This window comes from Saccopteryx leptura, chromosome 7 (genome assembly GCF_036850995.1).
Source record: "Saccopteryx leptura isolate mSacLep1 chromosome 7, mSacLep1_pri_phased_curated, whole genome shotgun sequence".
Lineage (NCBI taxonomy): Eukaryota > Metazoa > Chordata > Mammalia > Chiroptera > Emballonuridae > Saccopteryx > Saccopteryx leptura.
This window is the reverse complement of record NC_089509.1, coordinates 118,662,543-118,686,563: the sequence shown is the minus strand read 5'-3', so window position 1 is coordinate 118,686,563 and position 24,021 is coordinate 118,662,543. Positions and strand designations below refer to the sequence as shown.

Here is a 24,021-nt window from a genome sequence, read left to right as displayed (position 1 = left end):
TTGCTACCATTTGTGACTGTTTGCAACTTCAATGAAAATGTTTTAAAATAAAATTAAAAAAATTTTAAGCACTGTACCAAAGCACACACGGATTCACTCTTCCTGGTGAAAACAGAAAATATAACTAAATGTTTTCAAGAGAAGGCATAAAAATGCACCAAATGTATCAGCAGTAATTATCTCGGAAGCTGGAGAGTGTACATGTTCCAGTCTGTGCATCCAGCCTAGTTCATCACATCATCCAGCTATTACCACGCTTTTTCCTTAGTGCTGTAGAACATTCTGTAGAACTCATACTTTCCAAGGAAATTCTACAGGTCAAGAAAAGAAAGAAGAAATCAATAAAATATGCTGATTATGCTAACTCCAACGTTCAGTTAAGCGTCTAGTTGGCCACCAGTGCGCTCACTCTACTGCTAAGCCAATCGGCATTCACCTCATTTACCGCATGCATGTCATACATACTCGCTGTTACACCACATGACGTGACTAAGCATACCACTGAATTCTAACTTGATCAATAACAAACAGGCCACCAGATGTTATCTACACAGAGAACTATTCAGACTGTTTTAACAGAAAACTGGATTGTCATGTGGTAAAAATGTAGCAATGTCTTCAATAGAAGGTCACTTCCGGGAGTCGGTCTGGCCCCCCTCACGGCAACGCCCTGAGCGAGGACCACGGCAACCCTCGGACCCTGGCTCACTGGTGAGCAGCCACTACGTGAAGACGAACAAGACCACGGGGAACCTGACAAGGACCTTCTCATGTGCACACTGGAGGAAGCTGTGTTCACGTAAAACCCCCACAAAAGCTGTAGTTCAGACAGCCCCACCCAGTTACTGCCTAGCTCACTGCTCTTTCTTGTTCTTGTCCAACTTGTCACTGTTGAAATCATTTGTTGGTTTCCTTCTCCTCTCTGAAATGTAAGCTCCTTGAGGGCAGGAAGTTCTTCTCTTCACTGCTCCATTCCCAGCACCTCGAAGGTAAGCCCTGGCCAGGGAGCTGTGCCAGTGAGTATGGAAGGGCACAGTCCTGGGCACAGGCATGTGAGCAGCTCTGAGCCGCAGACTGTGCTTTAGGATCATGGAGAGTGAGAGCAGCGCTTGGGAACCATCAAGATGAGGCTGAACGGATTACTGGGTGGAAATAAGATGACAGGTAAGACGGCTGTTAAGAGAGTAAACGTATACAGTCTATTTAATTGTGCAACAGCAAGAATGAAGAGGAAACAAAAAGAACAGGCAGTGGTATTTATAGACGACCACCAGATGCTAATGGTGCTGATGCCTTTGGGTGGTCTCTGCTTCTAGGTGTTTTCAGGGCACAGAGATGTGAATTTATATTATTTCTAATTAAAATATAATAGTATAGGACTATAAAGTTCAAATATTGATTTTACACCTGGACTTTTCTCTTACACACCAAAGATCTTAGTTCGAACATTAACATAATTATCCACTAATATTACTATTAAGATAATGGAAGACAGTTTATAATCTTTGCAGCTCTAGTTGTTCCCAGAACACATGACACTAACGTGCAGACTGAAAATGCCATTTTCATAGTTGTATAGTTCTTTACTTATGTGGTTCTGTGAACAATTTAATCTACAGTTAGTATCATTAGTTTTGTTTTCATTTTTTATAATTCACTTATTTCCCTCTTGATTTAATTTCATATTTTTATAAACAAAACATTTGTTTCCAAAATCAAGACTATAAAGGTCTCCCTCCATGTCTATTTTCACCCTTGCCTTCCAGTTTCTTCTCACAGATACATGCAAATGGTGTTTGTATTCGTGTTTTCTTTCTTTCTGAGAGAGACATGCAGGAAGGGTGAGAAGCATCAACTTGTAGCTTTTACTTTAGTTGTGCACTGACTGCTTCTTGTACCTGCCTTAACCAGGGTCAAGCTAGTGTCCCCTTGCTCAAGTCACTGACATTGGGCTTTCCATGCCAGTGACCTTTGGGCTTAAGCTGGCCAGCTCTGGGATTGACCTGCGCTGACTAGCCTGTGCTCAGAGCCAGTGACCTCAGGGCTTTGAAGCAGTAACCCTAATGATGGGGGCTGACACTGCACTGTGCAGCACTGGTCAGGCCCCATTTTCTTCCTTACTCAAAGATAGATTATGTATATTCTTTCTGTTGCTTTAGTCACTTAAGATTTACTGAAGATTGCTCCACCAGTGTACAGCTCTTTCCTACTCTTTTATGACTACAAATAGTCAATATACAGATGTTCCCAACTTTTTGCAATTACACACAATGCCAGAAAAATAATCTTGTGCTGGAGTTATTTTATATTTACCAGTTTATCTCCGCTATAAACTGGCGAGTGAGATTTCTGGGTCAAGGAACAACTCCTATACCATTTTTACAGACATTGATGAATTTCATTCCATTTGCACTTAGTATTTTCAATGCTACTAAAAATATCTTTTAAAAAAGTTCATCTGACCAGGCAGTGGAGCAGTAGATAGAGCATTGGACTGGGATGCAGAGGACCCAGGTCTGAAACTCCGAGGTTGCTAGCTTGAGCGCAAGCTCATCTGGTTTGAGCAAGGCTCACCAGCTTGAGCCCAGGTCGCTGGCTTGAGCAAAGGGTCACTCGGTCTGCTGTAGCCCCCTTGTCAAGGCACATATGAGAAACCAATCAATGAACAACTAAGGTGCCGCAACGAAGAATTGATGCTTCTCATTTCTCCCCCTTCCTGTCTGTCCCTGTCACAAAAAATAATAAATAGATAAAAATCAATCATCCATCTAACATTATGGCTACTGCATAGAATTGTAAATGACTTGTATTCTAATAATTTCTTATATAGAATTATGGAATTTTCTTTATGAAGTTAGATCACCTAGGGAGAATCCCATTTTAGATTTCTTCCATTCAGATATGCACAACTTTTATTTTTCTTCCTTTTTGTGTTGGCTAGAAGCTCCAAGTGACGATGGACAGCATATTCTGGCAGACACCTCCATGCCCAGTGCCTGTCCTCAAGGGGAAAGCTTTCTGCACTTCAGTGTCAAGTAAGTTTCTTTGGGTCACTCGGTCTGCTGTAGCCCCCTTGTCAAGGACAAAGGCATAGCAGGTTTGTCTGCAGCCCACCATACACTACGTACACTACCCAGGTTCCCTGAGCGTGGGGATCCTCTTGTAACGCAACCCACGGCGTGTGCGGGCATTTCCTGGCCCTCCGTGTGCTGCTCTGTGAGAGCTGACATTCAAGAGCCCAGGCAAGGAAATGATATTCTGCCTGCTGCTACGTGACCGAACTGTCCTGGAGTCTGATGTCTTTTGCCAGCATCAGTGAACCCAGGGCATTATTATCTGCAAGTAGGATAAAATCTTAAGACTGTGGGATTTCTCATTAAAAATAAAAAATCTGCCATCTGTTTTTAGTTTAAGAATGTTTCATGTATGAGTGATGAACTTTATAAACCATTCCCTCCAGTTACTGAAATAATCATGTACATTTTATCCCTTTATTCTATTCATATGGTAAATTACATTGATTTTCAAATGCAAAATAAAACTTGAATTCTTGGAGTAAAGTCTGTTTGGTCACAACATACTTCTTAAAATAAACTGTTAAAAAATAAAATAAATTATTGCATTTAGTTTGTTAATGTTTTTAAAAAGGAATTGTTCATGAGACTGGTCTGTAGTTTTCCATTCTTATGCTGTCATTGTTTTAGGTGCCATGACTATACTGATTCTCTGGAAGACTTTAAGACTGATATTTCTTCTTCCTTAATTAAATATGTAGGAAATTTATCAATGTAGTGACCAGATTTTATTCTGTAGGAAGTGTTTTATTTATAACTTAATTTCCTTCATAAATACAAGACTTGTAATATTTTCTGTATCTTCTAGTGTCTGAAGCTGCTCAGGTAGTCTAACCACTTGACTGTATGAAAGTTATTCACAAGTCCATTACCTTTTCAGTATCTGTCAGATCTGCAGAGATACATGCTTTCTGAAAACAAATTCTTTACCTTATAGTTATTCATGCCTTTTCACTCTGCTTAGTTTTATCAGGAGTTTATCAATTTTATATTTCTGCAAGTATCTATTTTGGGCTCTTTGATACTTCTTATAGTATGTTTATTTCATTAGTTTCCATACTTCTATATTTCTTTTTTTTTTTTGACAGAGACAGAGAGAGTCAGAAAGAGGAATAAACAGGAAGGGAGAGAGATGAGAAGCATCAATTCTTTGTTGTGGCTCCTTAGTTGCTCATTGATTGCTTTCTCAAATGTGCCTTGACCGGGGGGCTATAGGAGACTAAGTAACCCCTTGCTCGCGCCAGCAACCTTGGGGTTTTGCACCTGGGTCCTCCACGTCCCAGTCTGACCTCTATCCACTGCACCATTGTCTGATCAGGCTATATTTCTTTTCTTATACTTCTTTTGGGTTATTACTTTTCTTGTTTTATTCCCTCAACTTCTTGAGTTATGAACTTCCCTCACTAACCGTCCAGTCATTTTTCTTTTATAGACACTTAAAGTGACTCTTTTACACAGCTCTGACTGCATTTCTCAAGTTGTGATGTGGAGAATTTTAACCACCACCCACTAAAACCTATGTACTAATTTTCATTACATGATTTCTTCTTTTACTCGGCTTGTCAAACATAGGGATTTCCAACTAACTTTTTCACTACCGGTTTTTAAGTTACTTGAATGGCAGCCAGAGAACGCGTTCTCTTCTCGCTCCTCCAGTGTTTACTGAGGCTTGTGCTATGGTGGAACTCTGTCAGAACTGCAGGAGCCTGAAGAGACTGACCTCACGTTACCACACGCGCCACGTTCTACAGAATGTCCAACAAGTCAGGTCCATATTTGGATCGCTCACATCTTCTACATCCTTACTGCTTTTAGTCAGCTTCTACTCAAGGGGGATGTTAAAATCTCCCATTACACTGACAGACTTCCCATTTCTCCTGGTAGTTTTGGAAATATTTACTTTATATATTTTAAAGATGTTTTGTTAGATGCATACAAAATTTGGAATTATTACTTATTCCTGGTTAATCAAATATTTCTTCAGTATACATTTTATTGATTTAAAGTCTAATATTTTGTCTAATATTAATACAGCATGGTTCTTTTTTCCATCCTTTTATCTTTCGATATCCCAGTGTTTTTTAGCTGTCTCTAGAGACACTAAAGAGTTGGTTTTTAAAAACCAATTTAAAAATCTTTGTCTTTTATAGACTAGCCAGGTCATTCACATTCACATGTAATTACTGACATAACTAGGCTTTTACAACCTTACTAAGCACTTCCCCTTCGTCTTGCTGCTGTGTCCTTTTACTCTCCTTTATTACCTAGTTTCGCATGATTTCCTATTACCCCATCCCTCCCCCACATCAGCACTGGAATTATGTTTAGAGTGTGGTAAACATGCATAACATTATTATGCCATCATCACCATCACCACCAATCTACAGAATTTTTGTCTTCCTACATGGAAGTACTTCTCCACCAAACAACACCCCAGTCTCCCACTCCCCAGCTCCTGCCAGCCCCCATTCTACTTGGTCTGTTCATCTGACAACTCTAGGAACCTCGCACAAGTGAACCATGTCCTTTTATGCCGGGCTCACTTCAAGGTTCATCCATGATGCAGCCTATGTCAGAGTTCCACTCCTTTTCAAGGCCAAATAATATTCCCCTGTGTTACAGACCGGTTTTGTTTATCCATTCATTCACTGATGGAAGCTCCAGTTGCTCCTACATTTTAGCTGTGAACAATGCCACTATGAACAGAAGTGTATATCTGAGTCCCTGCTTTCTCAGCTCTCTGGGTATGTACCCAGAAGTGGAACAGCTGAGTCATACACTCCAATACAAACAGAAATATTAGGAATAGTATTCCTATGTTTATGTGATAAACTGTCATACCGTTTCCACAGTGGCTACACTACTTTACATTCCCATCAGCAATGCACAAAGCTTCCAATTTCTCCACATCCTCACCAGTACTCTTTATTTATTTATAAATAATACCCAGCCTGAACGATGTCTCACTGCAGTTTTGACTGCATTCCCCTAATAATCACCGAGAACATGTTTTCATGTACTTATTGGCCACTTGCTTATCTTCTTTGGAGAACTGTTTATTTAAATCCTTTGCCCACTTTTAATTGGGTTGTTTTTGAGTTACAACTGTTTTTATATATTCTGGATATTGACCCTCCTTAGACAAATGATTTACAAATATTTTTCTCCAAAACTGTGGGCTGCCCTTTCACTCTGTTGATAGTGTTATTTGATGCAGAAAAGCTAATTTTGATGAAGTCAAATCTGTATTTTCTTTTGTCTGTTTTTATGTCACATCCAAGAAATTGTCATTCAGTGTTCTGAGATGTTTCTTCTAAAGCATTTTATACTTTTAGCTCATGTTTAAGTCTTGATCCATTCTGAGTTAGTTTTTGCACATGAGGCCAGATTCCAATCTTATGACGCTGCAGGCCAGCATCTGGACCACACCACCACCAGCATCCTAAGCTACAATCGCCCAGCTAAGCTATCTGAATCCTGATCTGCAAACTATGAGAGGACTAACTTGTTTAAGTCAATTAATTTTGGGGTAACTGATTTTTGCATTAATAAATTAATATAACATTTTAAATTTTTATAATATTTAAAATTTAATATTCTTATTTGGAAAAACAAAATCAATAAGATAGGATTAACTTACCGCTTCTTGCTTCTTTTATTTCTAACTGGAAGCAAAGTTTTTCAAAACAGATGAAGTCATGTCCACAATAGTATTAATAGATAAGCCATTCAGAAAACCTTTATGATTTAGTCTTACTTTCTGAAGAGCACCTATAATATGATCTCTGTGCAAAAGGAAAATATACATGAGCCTTTATCTTTTCCAAAGCACTCTTTGCATTCAAAATATGGCTAAGTTATTAAACTGAACTACATTTTTACATAAAATTTTACGATCAGTTAAAATATAATTGTAGTCATTACCTGCTGACATCTGGATGCAGTTCAACAAGTCTCTTCATGATCTTGGTGAAGCTACGCAGGTTCAGTGTGTTTGGAGGTATGAACTGTATAGGTGCATAAGGGAATAATTTAGTACATTTGATCTGTTTAAAATTCTTCTTGACACCCTAAATAAGCATTTTAGAAGTTTTCTTAAAATCAGTTAACCATTACATAGAGATAATCCAGCTTATTCAATTAAAATAAACTTTAAAATTAAAATACTGGTAGTAAAATTAAGGTTACGACAGTAATTAAATTTTAATTGTAAAATCAAAACTCCCAATAAATTTATGTAGATTTATGATTATTTATACTAAGTAGAAAAGAACAAAGCTGGAAGACTCAGGCTACCTGATTTCAAGGCTTACTATAAAGCTACAATAATCAAGATAGTGTAGCATTGGTGGAAAGATACTAGAAAAAAGTATTTGCGAACCACATACCCATCTGATAAAGGGTTAATACTCAAAATATTAAACTCTCAAGACTCAGTAATAAGAAAATAACCCAATAAAAATGGTCAAAATATAAACAGGTATGAGCTACTGACGCGCACAACACGAATCACTCTCCCACACATCACGGTAAGTGGGAGAAGCCAGACTGAGGCCATGTACTATTTCATTTATATGACAGTCTAAAAAAGGTAACAACGTAAGAACAGGAAACAGCTGAGCACAAGAGTGCTTTGGGATGGACCATCCTGTATCTTGACTGGTGGTTATATGTCTATATGCATTTGTAGACACCAAAAAAGTAAATTTTACTGTATATAAAAATTAAAAAAATATCTATGAAATGCCTATGTGACTCCAGGCACCTTGCTCACGTCAGATGAAGAAGAGAAAGAAGTCAAGACATTGAATGCTGAATGACTTGCTTGAGGGAGAGAAGAGTGAGCAAGGTCACTTCATCCCTTCACGTGGTATTTAAAGATGAAGGCATATAGTGTGTGTCCGTAAAGTCATGGTGCACTTTTGACCGGTCAGAGGAAAGCAACAAAAGACGATAGAAATGTGAAATCTGCACCAAATAAAAGTCTCCCAGTTTCATACCTCTTCAGTGCAGTTCGATGTGGGCTCACACAGATTTTTTAGGGCTCCTTAGGTAGCTATCCCGTATAGCCTCTAGACTCGTCACTGACTGATGGCCTACCAGAACGGGGTTTCTCCACCAAACTGCCGGTTTCCTTCAACTGCTTATCCCACCGAGTAATGTTATTCCTATGGGGTGGCGCTTCGTTATAAACACGCTGATATTCACGTTGCACTTTGGTCACGGGTTCAAATTTAGTGAGCCACAGAACACACTGAACTTTCCTCTGTACCGTCCATATCTCGACTGGCATGGCCGTGGGCTGTTCCCATGGTGTTATGTCATCATCTGTGCATGCTGCCACATCATCCTACAGAAACTGGGAGTGTTTTCCATTTATTTGGTGCAGATTTCACATTTCTATCGTTTTTTTGTTGCTTTCCTGTGACCTGTCAAAAGTGCACCATGACTTTACAGACACACTGTATATAAAATGACTGCAGGCCTGACCTGTGGTGGCGTAGTGGATAAAGCGTCGACCTGGAAATGCTGAGGTCGCCGGTTCGAATCCCTGGGCTTGCCTGGTCAAGGCACATATGGGAGTTGATGCTTCCTGCTCCTCCCCCCTTCTCTCTCTGTCTCTCTCCTCTCTCCCTCTCTCTCTCCTTTCTAAAAAATGAATAAATTAAAAAAAATAAATTAAAATGACTGCATTTCATGGTTTTAATGAGTGTAGGATGAGGTCAGCTGTGATAAGAATGACATAGTCTTGTCCACGAACAAGGAGATACAAGGATTGAGAAGCACTAGCAGAGAACCAAGTTCAAATTAAAGGGAAATGCGGTTTTGTGTAGTTAGGTCCACAAAGATCTACTGTTCCCTGAGGAGAACTGGGATGTACAAAGCAGGGTAAGAAATCAGACTAACAAACAAACAAAAACATCATTCAGACTGACGTTCCCATTCTCACTGCAAGACTGCTGACTTAGACCCATCTGTCCTCCAGAGCTGCTGGCCGCGATGGGCTCAAAGGCCTGAGGCTCCAGCAGGAAAACTCACCTGCTGGTCGAGGTGGAGATGCTCGCCGTCGGGCTCAGGTCCCAGCTGGCTCGGCCTAGTTTTAGGCAATCTAGCAACAGAGAAAGGTGAACGAATTTCTTTATTGGTGTTTTTGTCCAAACTGTTCAGATTGACTCTCTTTCCATTTCTGGAGGAAAGTGGTGAGGTACATTCTCCAAGGCTTTTGACAAGCCGCACACTGACTGCTCTCCCATTTATTTCTATTCCATTCATTTCTTTCGCAGCAGATTTGGCATCTTTACTTTTTTCAAAAGCAAGAGATGCATATCTAAAACATAACAGCAGAAAAGAGTATATGATCTTATGTGACTCCATTTAAGACAAAATTAAACACCTATTTTTAATAAATTTCAACCCCAACTATAAATAAGATCCTTTCTTCTTTTTTTAAAAAATTTTTCTGAAGTGAGAAGTGGGGAGGCAGAGAGATAGACTCCCACATGCGCCCGACTGGGATCCACCCAACATGCCCACTAAGGGGCGATCCTCTGCCCATCTGGGGTGTTGCTCTATTGGCAACTGGAACCATTCTAGCGCCTGAGGCGGAGGCCATGGAGCCATCCTCAGTGCCTGGGCCAACTTTGCTCCAATGGAGCCTTGGCTGCGGGAGGGGAAGAGACAGACAGAGAAGAAGGAGAGGGGGAAGGGTGGAGAAGCAGATGGGCACTTCTCCTGTGTACCCTGGCCAGGAATAAAACCCAGGATGGACTTCCACACACCTGGCTGATGCTCTACCACTGAGCCAACCGGCCAGGGCCAAGATCCTTTCTTAATTGATAGTTTTAATGTCTGAAATAAACAGTCATAATTTTTCATGATAAAACAAAGATATTTTCCCACTTAGCTTTGCCATTATTATTCAATACTTCTGAATATTATGGCAATGTCACAAAAAATAGCAACATACATGAGACTATATGTTGGTGATATAGCTATCTACCTAAAAACGTAATATAAAAACATCAACTAAGAAATAATTATAAGAACAATGGCCGTTTTCTGAGTGCCTGCTCATGCCAGGCTTTATCCCTACTGCTTTGCTTTACTTCTCTAGTAACAGTCTCAGAGTAATGCAATGAAGGCTTAGCCACTCTCGTCCTTATTTTATAAAGCGTCTGAGAGACAGAAAGGTGATCTGCCCACATTTATTCGGCATAAATGATGGAGCTGAAACCAAGCCCGGCACTACAGAGCCCATTCTCTTAACCAACGCACTCCCTGCCACCATGAAGTAGTCACATGCACAAAAGCCAGCAGTAACAAGTTAAAAAGTATGATGACAGAAAGATCTGATGAGGAACCAGTACCAAGTAAGGACTGCAGCTGTCTGTCCCCGTGTCCTTCTACTAGACGGGGAGAGCTCTGTTGCAATGGCCTCGACTTGAGCACCATGTAGTTCATGTCTAGTCAGACTCTCTGGCACACAACAGATACCTAGTAAATGCACATTTATCAAATTTGGAAAACACACCTGTAATTAGAATCATAAACTGAAATGTCAGAAACTTGGTATTTCTGGAAATGAGACCTTAAATCAGCCTAAAAAGAAAAGAAATGAAAGTTCATTAATAGTGGAATACAAAAACAATCAAAATATGAACACCTTTATATCTGAAAATGAAGTTCAAAAAATAAATCCTGACATACCTCAGATACTGAAGGGCAAAGACCACCAACATGTACCAAATAAGCTTTATTTCGTCGTAAGGGCTCAGCATTTATTTCTGCTTATAGGAAAACATAACACACAGCAGAAGATAATCATTATTATATTGATATTTAAGAGAAAATGTGAAGATTAAGCATTTTTTATTATCATAAAGCTTATTAAAGTCATTAGCAAATATCAGCACTTGACTGAAGATTTCTGGGCCTCAATTCTATCATCTTAAATAAAGAGGTTGGACGGTCGACATCAAGTCTTCCGGCACTCAGAGGAGCGGAGCAATCGCCTGCACTGTAACTGAGAGCGCCTTCCACCTGTCTCTGGTTCAGGGAAGTGCTATCTGGGATGCTGAGTACACGCAGGTCCTAACCTGCCCCCACAGATGCAGGCCAGGGCTCTCTTCACACACACGCCTCTGCTGGGGACAATCACACCGAGAACACCTGCAAGTCAGATGAACACCAATAGCAGGGATGTAGCTGTGGTCACGGTAATGGCAATGTAGAATAAAGCGGGGGAAGATAATTTGATTTAGATACTACTACTTTTTGGAAATCACAAACGCTAAAATTATAGATATATACTTTCTTGTTTCATAAAAAAATTCAAAAGTCTCAGAATGCATTTTCAGTCTGTATTTTGAAGAGAACCTGGTTTGAAACTGAAAGGATTCACTGACTTGTTCTTTCCGGTTCCTATCAGAACCTATACCTGGCACACGGGGCAGGGCACAGTGAGTATCTACTAAGTGAGTTCTTAGAGTAGCTTCTGCGTGCTTGACAATTCTATAAAGTACTGGAGTTACATTTCCTTCACCATGCAGTCGCAGCAGTCTGACAGCGCCCGAGTGCCTCCCGCAGCCCGGGCCTGCTGAGCACCTCTCACACACCCTCACGGAACACGCACACCACGCTGTGGGCTGCGGCCGTGCTCAGCTCACTCCCCTCTCCCGGTGACGGCACCAAGGCTGAGGGGCTTAGGCCACACATCGTCAGTGGTGGTGCCGGGAGTCAAGGAGAAGCCTTCATCTTTAGCAATAAAACCTAACCTCTTCATTCATTCAACTTGCTAATGTCTTTTGGTTTATAATGTGCTGTATAGAGAAAATAGAGAAACTGATTATTTACCTTAATAATTTATATTTTTACATCAGGGTGAGAAGGGAGCAAGGAACTCCAGTTGAGTAGAAAAGGGAAGTGGGAAGAATCAGGACAGGACACACACATCTCACATGCTCAGGACAGGCAGTGAACACCACCCACGGCACCCTGACCTCGCCCAGCCAACACGTGAGTGTGGGAAGAGTCACTCTATCGAGGAAGCAGGATGTATAGTATGTGTTAGGTAACATGAAAATGCAAGGAAACAAAGTAGTTATAATAAAATGATGTAATGCCAGTTCTTTTAAACTGTATGTGTGTATTAAATATATGCATAAAAATATATAAAAGAATGATAAAGAATATTAATAGTCACTGTAGGTTGGAGATACCAGGTAATTTTAATTTTCTTATAATTTTGTATTGTATTGAAAGATCTTAATTATTATTTATACAAGTAGAAAAAATACAACCATTGTTTTATTTATGTAAAATAAAACTGCACATCAGTATACAGGAAAAACAAAAGCAGTATATTACTGGAAATGGCAGAAGTACAGCCACCACAGGGACTAGAGCAGGGGTCGGGAACCTTTTTAGCTGAGAGAGCCATGAATGCCACATGTACATTATGCATTATCCAATAACAATTTGGTGTTGTCCTGGAGGACAGCTGTGATTGGCTCCAGCCCCGCCCCCCCCAGCAACTATGAACAGGAGCGGTAGGAAATGAATGGGTTCCCGACCCCTGGACTAGAGGAAACCCCAACATTTATGAGCAACTGAGGACAGTCTGAGAGCACTCCCAAAACGGACACTATCACAGCAGCGGGGGAGAAAACAGGTCTCCTCTGTTGTGCAGTGTGACCGACAGGTCGGGAGACTGGAGCAGGTCTGCTCACCGAGGCCGTCTGTCCCTGGAGTAGAGCCACCTGCAGAGCAGAGCTGCAGAGGAAAGGGACGCCCTGACCAGTGGGGGCAGGAGGGACTCAGGGCTGCTACCTGCTAATTAAATCTGGGGTTCAAGCTGTTAGCAGACAGTTTTTCTGAAAGAGAAATAAACATTTTAAACTGATTTAACTTTTAAAAATTTGACTTCCAAAAGGCTAGTTTTCTTTTCTTATATTTATAAAGAAAAGCCACAAGCAGGAATAAAACATGAAAGCAGCGTCATCCCCCCAGTAAGAGACAGTAAGCACCACTTAAAGGCAGCTGGGTCAGGATGCCAGCCAGCCACCAAGCACCCACCTGGCGCCCCCTCCGGGTCCCGGCCCTCGTGCACTCCCAGCATCCCAGAGCGGTCAGCTTCCGTGAGGTTTTCTTTAGCATCACACCAGTCTTCTCTCGTTTCGTGGTAATTGCTGTCATCTGTGAAATTGAATACAAGTAGATGTAAAGGAGGTACACTTACCCCTCTGAGCAGCAACCTACGTCGTCAGAAAGGTAACAACGGCCAGTGTCACGTAGGAATGTTAAGAGTCAGTAGCCTGACCAGGCGGTGGCGCAGTGGACAGAGCGAGGGATTGGAATGCAGAGGACACAGGTTTGAGACCTCGAGGTCGCCAGCTTGAGTGCGGGCTCATCTGGTTTGAGCAAGGGTCACCAGCTTAGACCCAAGGTCGCTGGCTCAAGCAAGGGGTTACTTGGTCTACTTTAGCTGCCTGGTCAAGGCACCTATGAGAAAGCAATAAATGAACTAAAGTGCCGCAACTACAAGTTGATACTTCTCATCTCTCTCCATTCTTGTTTATCTGTCCCTATCTATCCCTCTCTCTGTCAAAAAAAAAAAAGAAAAAAGAAAGAAAGAAAGAAAAGAAAAAGAGTCAGTAGCAGCAGAGCAGACCAGAGGAATGGCGCAGGCTCTGAGGGGCTGAGGCAGAAAGCACTCTCAGTCTGACAGTCTGCCTCAGTTAACAGCCAGTCCTGACTGCCTTTCCTCATTTTTAAATTATCCTTTACTAAACAGATTTGTATCATCTTTCTACACAGACTAGCAGTAACTGTCAGCCCTGCAGCTCTTTACTTCTTTTACAGAATCAGTGATCTTTTTGGAAGGGTCACAATCTTTTTTCACAGAAGACAAAATAAAGAATATCACACACAATTTACAGAGACACAAACTGGACAGAAGAATTTTGACTGAAAAACATGAACCAGAAGGAAAAAAGTCTGTATTATAGTTTGGCATTATCAGTAATAGTATTAAGTAACCTTAAAGATGTCAAATATATGCAGAAAGAATATACTTAATATTCATAATCACAAGGATGCCATTCAGTCAATTAAAAATATTTATTTTGATTTAATGAATGGGCACAAGGAATGTTTTAAACCTTGTTTTCTGGCAATGATACAAGACAATACATTTTTATACTGACCTTTATCAAGTTCCAGTTGACTAAAGTATCCATCTATATCACCATTTTTAAAATCATCTTCCTTGACTGACATGCCGTGTTTAGGATGACTATTGTCAGATAATAAAGACATCTGAGGGTTAAAATAGTAAGAAAAAGATAAGTACAGACTGACAGTCATGGCGCCCTCACTAGGTGACAGTGATACTCTCCACTGGCATCGGCCCTTACAACAATGACGGCTCTGACAGCAGTCACCGTCCACTTAGTTATAGCTGAGCCAACTCACCTACACCACGTGCTGCTTAATGCCTGTCTCACAGGTAATGAGACTAGGGGTTTGAATGAACTCGACCTGTGTGCAGAGACCCTATGCTAACACTACCGTTATATAGCAAGGTGTAGCATAATCACAGCAGTAATTGAGATAATTTTTGGAGTTACCATAGAGGCATTTTTCACATTAACATTTAAGAGTTACATATTTAATGTGACTTAGGCATACCTTATATTTATAGGAAATAATATTCCTTCCCCAAATGTAATAGTAAGTCACTCTTTACACAAGTTTATTTTTAAAAAATTATTTGAAAAGCAAGCAACACAATAGGTAATATATGGCTATGGAAAATTGTGAAGTATTGTGTATATAAGTAACTAAAATTTAGACACACTACACTACACTGGCTTTCAGACATAACTTGTCAATTTAATGAGACAAATATTGAAATATAATCACAACTTAAAATATTGTTTTACAGCCAAAGGCTGTTATAAAAATTATGTATACCTGCATCTTGTAGTTTAAAAAATAATTTAGTTTGTTCTTCCCCAAATAAGCAAGTACACCACTGTGACCATTACAACAACGAGGCACAACCTTTTCAGAACATTAACAGGCCATTAAATAAACAAGTTTAAACTATGTAAGAAATATTATATCAAAATCAGTTTTTAGATCTGCCACTTCTTTGTGCATAATAGAGTTGAGAAGAACAATGGAATAAGTTACTAAAATAACTTACTGTTAATCTTTATGTTAATTAGAAGGAATATAAATCAACTATTTCACTTTTGGCTTTGGAATACATCTTATTATATAACAGTATAACCCCAGGGTTAAAACCAGTCAGAAAGCAGAAATAAGCACCAGCTGCCCCACTGCACTGCCTCACGTGATAACAGAATGTAACTTATAAGCCTGTATCACTTTAGTTTGCAGAGTGACAAGCATTTCCCCGGGACTGAGAGGTAAGAGAACTTATGAAAGGTATTTTAAAATTATTTTCATCCTCTGAATAAAGGAAGATTAAAACTGCCCTGCCTAAAATGAGTATTACTTTGCTCTACTGCATGAGATAAATTGGTACTATATAGTTTTCACCACAGTGGATCAACATGATGGTGGCTGAAAGTCAAGGCTTGCCTGGGACAGTCCAGGTTTGTATCTTGTCCTGGTGAATTATGAACACCACCTCTCCTCAAGTCTCCTGGTTTGATGATCAATTATGTGGTCACCCTACTCAACCTGCACTGTTGACGTCTGTGTGATCAGGACCCGTTTCTTCCGACCACCTGTATCCCTCAAAGAGTGCACACAAGCCAGCTGAATGCAAAGAAGGGTGTGAGAACTCCTGCAAATTACATTTTCCTTTGCTTAAGCCACATCAAAGTTCAATCTGGTGAGCTACTTTAGAAAAATCTCACTTGAGAGACTGTCTTCTTTAGGCCTGAAGAAACGTCGGCATCACAGGTAACTTCGTTATCTAGCTCAGAATCTGCTCCTGAACAGCTAAACACAAACATTTCATTAAAGAATTTTGTCAATGTTCAAAATAAGGACCAAAACAAAACTTAAAATTAAGCAATTTTTAAGATCAAATGAATTCTAAATTAGATGAAATCATTACTTACAGGTCTGATTCTTTTTTCATTAGCTAGAAAGACACAAAGGGAAGAAAAAGATTTTAGTTTAAAATGTTCTGTCTGAATAAAGTAAACTTTTACTCCCGAAACACCCACACATACCCCAGAAGCAAAGGCAGAGAAGGCGGAGAGGAGCTTGAACTCTGTCGACAGGGGGGGCAGCTCCCCCAGTGGGATGCCCTTGCTGACTCCGTCTCTCAGACTCTTGTACTTCACTTCTAAGTCCCCCAGGACAGACAGCAGCGCCAGCTCCAATTCCAGCTCAGCAGAATTAGTTGGTAATTTCCTGTTCAAAAATTATGTTCACAAAACTGATTTAGGCTGAAGTCATCCATGTAACTAATATTATATATTTAGTTCTAATTCTACCAGTTCTTGACTCCCACGTGCACCCTGACTGGGATCCACCCAGCAACCCTCGCCTCAGGTGATGCTTGAATTAACTAAGCTACTCTCAGTGCCCAGGGCCAATGCTCAAACCAACTGAGCTACTGGCAATGAGAGAGGAAGAGTGTAAAAAGGGGGGAGAGGAAAGGGAAGAGAAGCAGATGGCTGCTTCTCATGAGTGTCCTGACCTGGGACTGAACCCAGGACATCCACAAGCTGGGCTGACGCTCTAGCCACTGAGCCAACTGGACAGGGCCCAAATCTACATTTTTAATAGATTCATCATCCCAACATGCACTGTTGTCTCTCCATGAAATTCAAATGTAATACTTTTTAAAATCTAGTTACATTCTACCCCTCATTTTGCCCTTCAACAATGAAAGTGAAAGAAATTTTCTAGAATAAATTTGAAGCCAGTGACCAATGTCTAAGATGGCACAGATTTAGAATGAGCACTCACCAATCTGGCCCGCCCCTGTTCCCCACCACAAGTCTGTAGAGGTCCCTGCCTTGGCGATGGCAAAGCTGGTAGTGGGCACTGAGGAGGTGCATCTCAGCTCTGATAGCTCGCTGCATCGTTTTCTGACAGCACGTGGGGGGCTGGTTCTTCTCCCTCTCTTCAGAAAGCTGAGGCTCCCTTTAAAATAGAAGATGAGGTTGGGTAAGACTGCAGAGCGTTTTCTGTGTTAACGTGCCTCTGCGAACAGATTTGCAGTTTCTGAAATCACTTTCTAGCAGACACAGGAAGGCTACAGGAGCACGCTACAGCCACAGAAAACAAGGAGGGCAAGAGTCAAAGCTAACCATGTTCTTCCTAGAACTCAAGGAGGTCGACAAGTCCTGAACTCGTACCTTCTTGTATGAACAGGGGTCCCCAAGTAAAGTACTGACTTGACCCAGAAGCAATAGGTTTTCAACCTCATTGAAGCTTTGGCCAACATTGTTTTAAAGTTATAAGCATTCTGGGTGAAAATTGTTTTTAAAAGAAAATAGACATAATACACTTTTCTTAATAATTAAGGGTCATTATTATAAGCAAATATTTTGCTGTCATTTTATCAAAAAGCTCAAATCACATTTTCTGAACGTTAAGAGTTCCTGCTACTAGTTGAAACTTCTAGCTGTCTGAATACTTTCTGCATCAGGAAACCAACTCTTTCATTTAATTTTATAGGACTGAACAGAGAATTACATTCAGAAGAATGAATAGAGGAAAAGGTAAACGACCTCAAAGCATGAAAATGAATTTGGTTTCTCAGAGACTTCTCCCTCCCCCACCACCTGGTTCTCCACTGTGTTCTGATATAAGGGTATGTAATAAATGCAGAGTAAATTATACAATGAATTAAAATCAAGATAAAAGTATCTAGTGAAAGTATCTATTTACTTCTTCATACAGATGACATTTTCCAAAGGTGCCATTTTGTTTTGTTCTACAAGGTAATCAAATGAGAGAAAACTGCGTAAATCAGTATAGATGTGGGCTGAATAAAAATGCCATGAGTTCCCAAAAAAATTATTGAGACTGAAATCTCAATAAGTAGAAAAAGCCCTTAACATTCTTACCATTATCCTAGCTAGTGTTTTGTCTGAAGGCAGACGGTGAGGCAGGTGCTCTCTCCAGGCCCTTTTAAGCTACAACTCTCTGTGGCTAAGCACCTTACAAAGAGCAAATAACCGTTTTGCTTTTTTCCACATGTACCTGCAAGCTTGTACCTCTAACTTACCTCCTCAGAGATTCCTTTAGGTCTGGGGTAGCAAGTGTTTTTCTTAATTCCAGGGAATCCTGAAAACGATTTAAAATCAGATTAAAAATACATGACAACCATGTTCCAGTTGGAGTTCCAAACTGGTAAAATGTAAAGCCCAGTTACATTTTGTTGAGAAACTCTGGCTACGAGTTTCTCACGAAGTTGGACTTTGTGGCAACAGTGGACACCAGAAAAGGAGAGGGTTGGCAGCAACCCGTCCCTCCATCCAGCATTTTCTCACAAAGCCTCTGGAACCGCTACTAAAACTGATTTACATGAGCACACCCGGCCTCTTTATAAAGTCAAATAGAATTCTATTATCAGTCATTTTGGTGTTACCTTCTTTGGGAAATTTCCATTTGGTTTTGAACTGTCAACTGAGGAGCTCCCCAGCAGTCCCTTTGTCCGAGCCACCCGTGGGTCCTCACTGTCCGGACTGTACGACCACTCTGTGTTGCAGGCCACGCTCTTCTGTCGCCCCCTCTGCCACTCGCCAGGGCGCTTCTTGCTCATCATTGTGATCTCCGTGTTGCTGGAGGTAGACACCAGGGCAGGCCTCACACTGGTTGCCCTGCTGGCAGTGAAGCTCACCCTAAAGTCGGTGCTGACATCCACGGTCCGAGTGACTGTGACCGCGCGTTGTGCTGCTGCCGGCCCGGGGCGTGTGCCTCCCACACTGTGAAAGCACGTGTTATCTGCAGTGTTGCCATGAGTGACTTGTAGGGTGCCCTCTTCTGTTATTGCCAAATTATCTCCGACTTCAGCCCTTGGTGGTGGAGTAACAGGAAAGTCTAAGGCTGAGCTTGGTGTGCCTGACAGGCTTTTATATGAATGTTCGCAGGCAGAAATCAGGGAATCATCACAGATAGAGGTCCAGGAAGTTTGACGATCTTTATAGGGTCGTATCAATGTCTCTAAAGCTTTGTCTTGTGAGAATATGCTAGGATTTTCAAGGTGTTGTACCATTTCATTCTCAACAGTTGCATTTCCCCAAAAACTTTTGGTTTCAGTAACTTGAGACTTAATTTTGTCAGTGTAAATTTTAGCTTTATCTGATGCTTGGTGAGAGTTTAAGAAACCTCCCTTAGATTGAGCCTCCTGGTTCTCAGGACTACTCCCAAGCACAATCTCGTCAAATGCTGTGTGGTACATTAAACTGGTCTCTTGTTCCTCCCACTTTTCATGCTTTGGTTTACGGTGTTCTTTTAAGATAACAGAATTCTGAAATTCGGAGACATGAGGTAAATCTTCTTGTCCATAAACATCAATTGAATCTAAAGAGGTGCTAGAACTAGGCTCCGACTCAGTGTAATGAATGTCTAGACCGCCAGCATGTTTAACATCGTAGCCGGAGTTTCTTAATCTGACAGCGCCCAGATCGGACAAGCTGACTGTTTTCGCTCGGTCCACCAGTAGCTGGCGCCCTAGCCACTGCTGCCCCTCTGTGCTACGGTGCTCCTGCTGGGCGTCTCCATCGGGGTCACACCCCTGCATGTCTTCAGCGGTTTCTTTATAATCATCGTCTGAAATCATGTAGGTTCTTTCTAGAGCAATAATCTTATTAATAACTCTATGTTCCAAAATATCAAAAAACTCCTCTGTTTCCTGCACTTCAGAATCTAACTCTGATTTTACAAGAATGAAGCTTTCATTCTCTAGTTCTGACGCTGAGTAATATGCAGAGTACGTCTCACTGAGGAAAGGGCACACGCTGCTGAGCTCCCCCTCCCCCGCCTGGGCGCGACTGCCCTCTGCGGCGGGGTCTGGGCCTGCAGTCGAGAACGGCTCCAGCACAGCTGCTCTGGCAATGCTGCTCACTGCTTTGTCACTGTCTCCTTGTTCTAGTGCCATGAAATCCCAGTCTTCATCGGGGCAAGTCAATCTGGCTTCATTACAATCATTGGAAGATGAAAATTTTCCTTTTTTAGGATCAGAAGGCTTATCTGATTAAAAAAAGGAAAGGATAAAATATTAACAGCAGGGACATTGTAGAATCTAAACAGTGGAAAAGAACTTAAATGTGATCTGGTTCAAGCTCTTCCCAATGCAGGGACCTTTTACATACCCACGAAAAACACCATGTGAAGTTTGAGGTGAGGAATAAAACACCCAGACCTAAACGTCTTATATAGCTATTTTCAACAAATATGCCACAATTATTTTTAAAAAGATTGTATTAATTGATTTTACAGAGAAAGCAGAGGTGGAGCGAAAAGTATCAACTCATAGTTGCTTCCCTTTAGCTGTTTATTGCTTGCTTATAGTATGTGCCTCGACTGGGAAAGGCCAGGATTCAAACCAGTGACCTCAGTGTGCCAGGTCGACACTTTATCCATTGGGCCACCACAGGCCAGGCAAGAATTTTTAAAACATGCAATACCAGACTATTTAGACAGGGGCATTGACCTCTTTTCCCTTAGATTGTCAAAAAACTGGCAACAGTCAACACAGCCAATAGCCATCTGGTGTGAATGCCCTGTCTTGAACCATAAATGTGTAAGTCATATAACAGAGTTGCACCTTATTGGTCACGTCGCATAATAAGGTTGCATCTAATTGGTTAATTCTTGGTACCAGAAATCCCAGAAAACAAGTACAGGCACTTGATTTTTTTTTTAAGCAATACAAAAAAATATATAAAAAAATTTTTTTTTGAGAGGGAGACAGGAAGGAAAGGAGACATAAGAAGCATCTCCTTGTAGTTGTGGCACTTTAGCTGTTCATTGATCACTTCTCATACGTGCCTTGTGGGACCAGGGGGTGGGGGGAGAGCTCCAGCCAAGCCAGTGACTCCTTGCTCAAGCCAGTGACCATAGGACCATTTCAATGATCCCAAGCTCAAGCTGGTGACCTCGGGGCCTCGAACCTGAGTCCTCAGAGTTCCAAGTCAACACTGTCCACTGTGCCACCAACAGTCAGGTGCAAAACTTTTAATAAAAATTGACAAGTATTGTATTGTGGTAGAGTCAGGTGATAAGTGTACATCCAGGAACCATAACCATTATCAAGGCCATAGACATGTCATCTCCTCCCAAAGTTTCTTCCTGCCCCCTGAGTATTATTATTATTGTTATTTTTTTTTGTATTTTTCTGAAGCTGGAAATGGGGAGAGACAGTCAGACAGACTCCCGCATGCGTCCGACTGGCATCCACTGGGCACGCCCCTGTGGGCGACGGTCTGCCCACCAGGGGGCGATGCTCTGCCCCTCTGGGGCGTCACTCTGCAGCAACCAGAGCCACTCCAGCGCCTGGGGCAGAGGCCAAGGAGCCATCCCCAGCGCCCGGGCCATCTTTGCTCCAATGGAGCCTTGGCTGCGGGAGGGGAAGAGAGAGACAGAGAGGAAGGAGGGGGGTGGTGGAGAAGCAAATGGGCGCTTCTCCTGTGTGCCCTGGCCGGGAATCGAACCCGGGTCCCCTGCACTCCAGGCCGACGCTCTACCGCTGAGCCAACCGGCCAGGGCCCTGAGTATTATTATTATTTGATGTGAGTGTGTGTGGTAAGAATACAACATAAAATCTACCCTCATAGCAAATCTTCAGCATGCGATGCAACGTCTATGCTGTACAGTAGGCCTCGGGAACTTACTTACCCCACACAACTGAAACCTATACCCTCTGACCATCACCACCCTCACACCCCGCCCTGGCAACCTCCATTCTACTCTACGCTTCTATGTGGGTGACAATTTTAGACTCTACATATAAATGAGGTTGTTCAATATCTTTCTTTCTACATCTGCTTATTTCACTCAGCATAATATCAAGTTCATCCAGGTTGTTCCAAATAGCCGACATCCTCCTTTCTAAAGCTGAATCCTTCCTTTATGTATACACCACGCGCCCTTTGCCCTTTCACCCAGCAATGCACATTCAAGTTTTCTGTACATCTGGGCTGCTGTATAGCACTGCAATAAAGATGGCAGTGCAGGTGTCACTCTGAGATCCTAATTTTAATTCCAATGGGTAAACACCCAGAAGTAACAACACAGCATCAGTTGGTAGTTCTATTTTTATTTTTTGAAGAACCTTCGTAATGTTTTACTGTCTTACAGTTAGGCGCCTGTAGTAAGTTAGTTTGGAGCGAAATGAGTAGGTAATTACTATTATTGATATTTTTGTAAATCAATCAAAGTTATTCCTATTTCTTTCTGTCAGACTGGCAAAAAATGTATCTTTTGGCATGCCACAGAATTTTAGTTTATATGTGTCATGAAATGAAAAAGGTTGAAAACCACTGGTCCAATAAGCTGTTATAAATGTGGGGTTGGAGCTAAGGAAAGTAGAGTTACCTTCAGTTATAAACTCATGGGTTAACAGCAGTTTTCTTAGAGATTTGTACAGGTGTTCACTGCATATTCGTATTGACAAATGCTAATTCTTATTGATAAATGACATTTTCCCAGTTTATTACGTATGTTTTACTTTATGTAGACATTTTCTCTCTAGCATGACTAATTTAACCCCCCCCCCAAAATTGATGATCAATTATATTAATTCCCTTCCCTTCTCACTTAAAATAGTCCCCTTACTTGTTAAAACCACATATATAACCATAGGCACATAAAGTTTTGTCATCTTGCTTTTTATGCTCTTGTTATTTCTTGTTTTCTCTTCCTCCATTACCACAGAAAAGAAATCCTAGATTTGTGTGAAGACAAATCACATTCAACTTGGGTAGCAGAGGTCAAGCTGCCTACTCCCCACCACGGCAGCTGTGCCCATCAGCAGTTCCCAAAGGCCTGGAGGGCAGATGTGCCCTCTTCTCTTCCCTAGGGCCCCCATTTCCCCGACAGGACCTTTGCAGATAGCCCACAGCCACCAAAAACCACCTGTGTGAGTTTACCAAATTAAAACTGGCTGATCTTCCACATTACTGGGAGGAAAGTTTAAAAAGTAGTAACACTGAAGGGGAAACTATCTACTCAATTACATTTAGTACCTCACTCCACCAGAGTAAAGCCACCTGACCTGTCCCCTTACCTTTCTGGATGTTTCCTCTATTCCTGTGGTGGCCTTTATCAGAAGCTATATCCATTGCTGCAGTGGCCTGCATCGCTTAAGGATGTATATTCTAGAAGAGGTACAAATAGAAAACTATTAATTATACTCAGAATTATATTTAAAAGCATCAGGAAAACAAGAACTTGACAAAAAGACAATTTTAATTATAGTCAAAGATTCCAATTTAGGCCCTGGCTGGTTGGCTCAGTGGTAGAACGTCGGTCTGGCGTGCAGGAGTCTTGGGTTCGATTCCCAGCCAGGGCACACAGGAGAAGCGTCCATCTGCTTCTCCACCCCTCCCCCTCTCCTTCCTCTCTGTCTCTCTCTTCCCCTCCGGCAGCCGAGGCTCCATTGGAGCAAAGTTGGCCCGGGCGCTGAGGATGGCTCCATGGCCTCTGCCTCAGGAGCTAGAATGGCTCTGGTTGCAATTGAGCAATGTCCCAGATGGGCAGAGCATCGCCCCCTGGTGGGCGTGCTGGGTGGATCCTGGTCAGGCACATGCGGGAGTCTGTCTGACTGCCTCCCCGTTTCCAACTTCAGAAAAATACAGAAAAAAAAAAAAAAGATTCCAATTTATACAGCTAATAAAACTGGAAGACATTTGAGTAACTTTATAAAAAGCATAAATTGGCCATGGCCAGTTTACTCAATGGATGGAGCATCAGCCCAGTGTGTGGATGTCCCAGGTTTGATTCCCAG

General features: G+C 41.5%; 1 protein-coding gene across 1 annotated transcript; it reads right to left on the bottom strand.

Annotated features, from left to right (window-relative positions):
* Positions 1-267: 267 nt before the first annotated feature.
* On the bottom strand, positions 268-23,374 carry RBM44 (RNA binding motif protein 44). Its single transcript, XM_066346527.1, has 15 exons — positions 23,302-23,374; positions 18,661-20,264; positions 18,298-18,356; positions 17,031-17,207; positions 16,286-16,469; positions 16,172-16,194; positions 15,965-16,049; positions 14,279-14,390; positions 13,149-13,268; positions 10,782-10,858; positions 10,606-10,673; positions 9,114-9,402; positions 6,999-7,144; positions 6,715-6,859; positions 268-311 (listed from the first exon to the last, which is right to left on the bottom strand). Exons 1-14 carry the CDS (start codon positions 23,372-23,374, stop codon positions 6,736-6,738), a joined length of 3,141 nt encoding a protein of 1,046 aa, XP_066202624.1. The 3' UTR covers positions 268-311; positions 6,715-6,735.
* Between the last annotated feature and the right edge of the window lie 647 nt (positions 23,375-24,021).

Bases quoted from the DNA above. Each gene is read 5' to 3' on its own strand.
- RBM44 (XM_066346527.1), bottom strand. From the start codon at position 23,374: ATGCAGGCCACTGCAGCAATGGATATAGCTTCTGATAAAGGCCACCAC. The intron at 18,357-18,660 runs GTAACACCAAAA...AATCGTTTTCAG, and splicing joins ATGGAAATTTCCCAAAGAAG to GATTCCCTGGAATTAAGAAA. The intron at 16,050-16,171 runs GTAAGTAATGAT...GTTTGTGTTTAG, and splicing joins ATGAAAAAAGAATCAGACCT to CTGTTCAGGAGCAGATTCTG.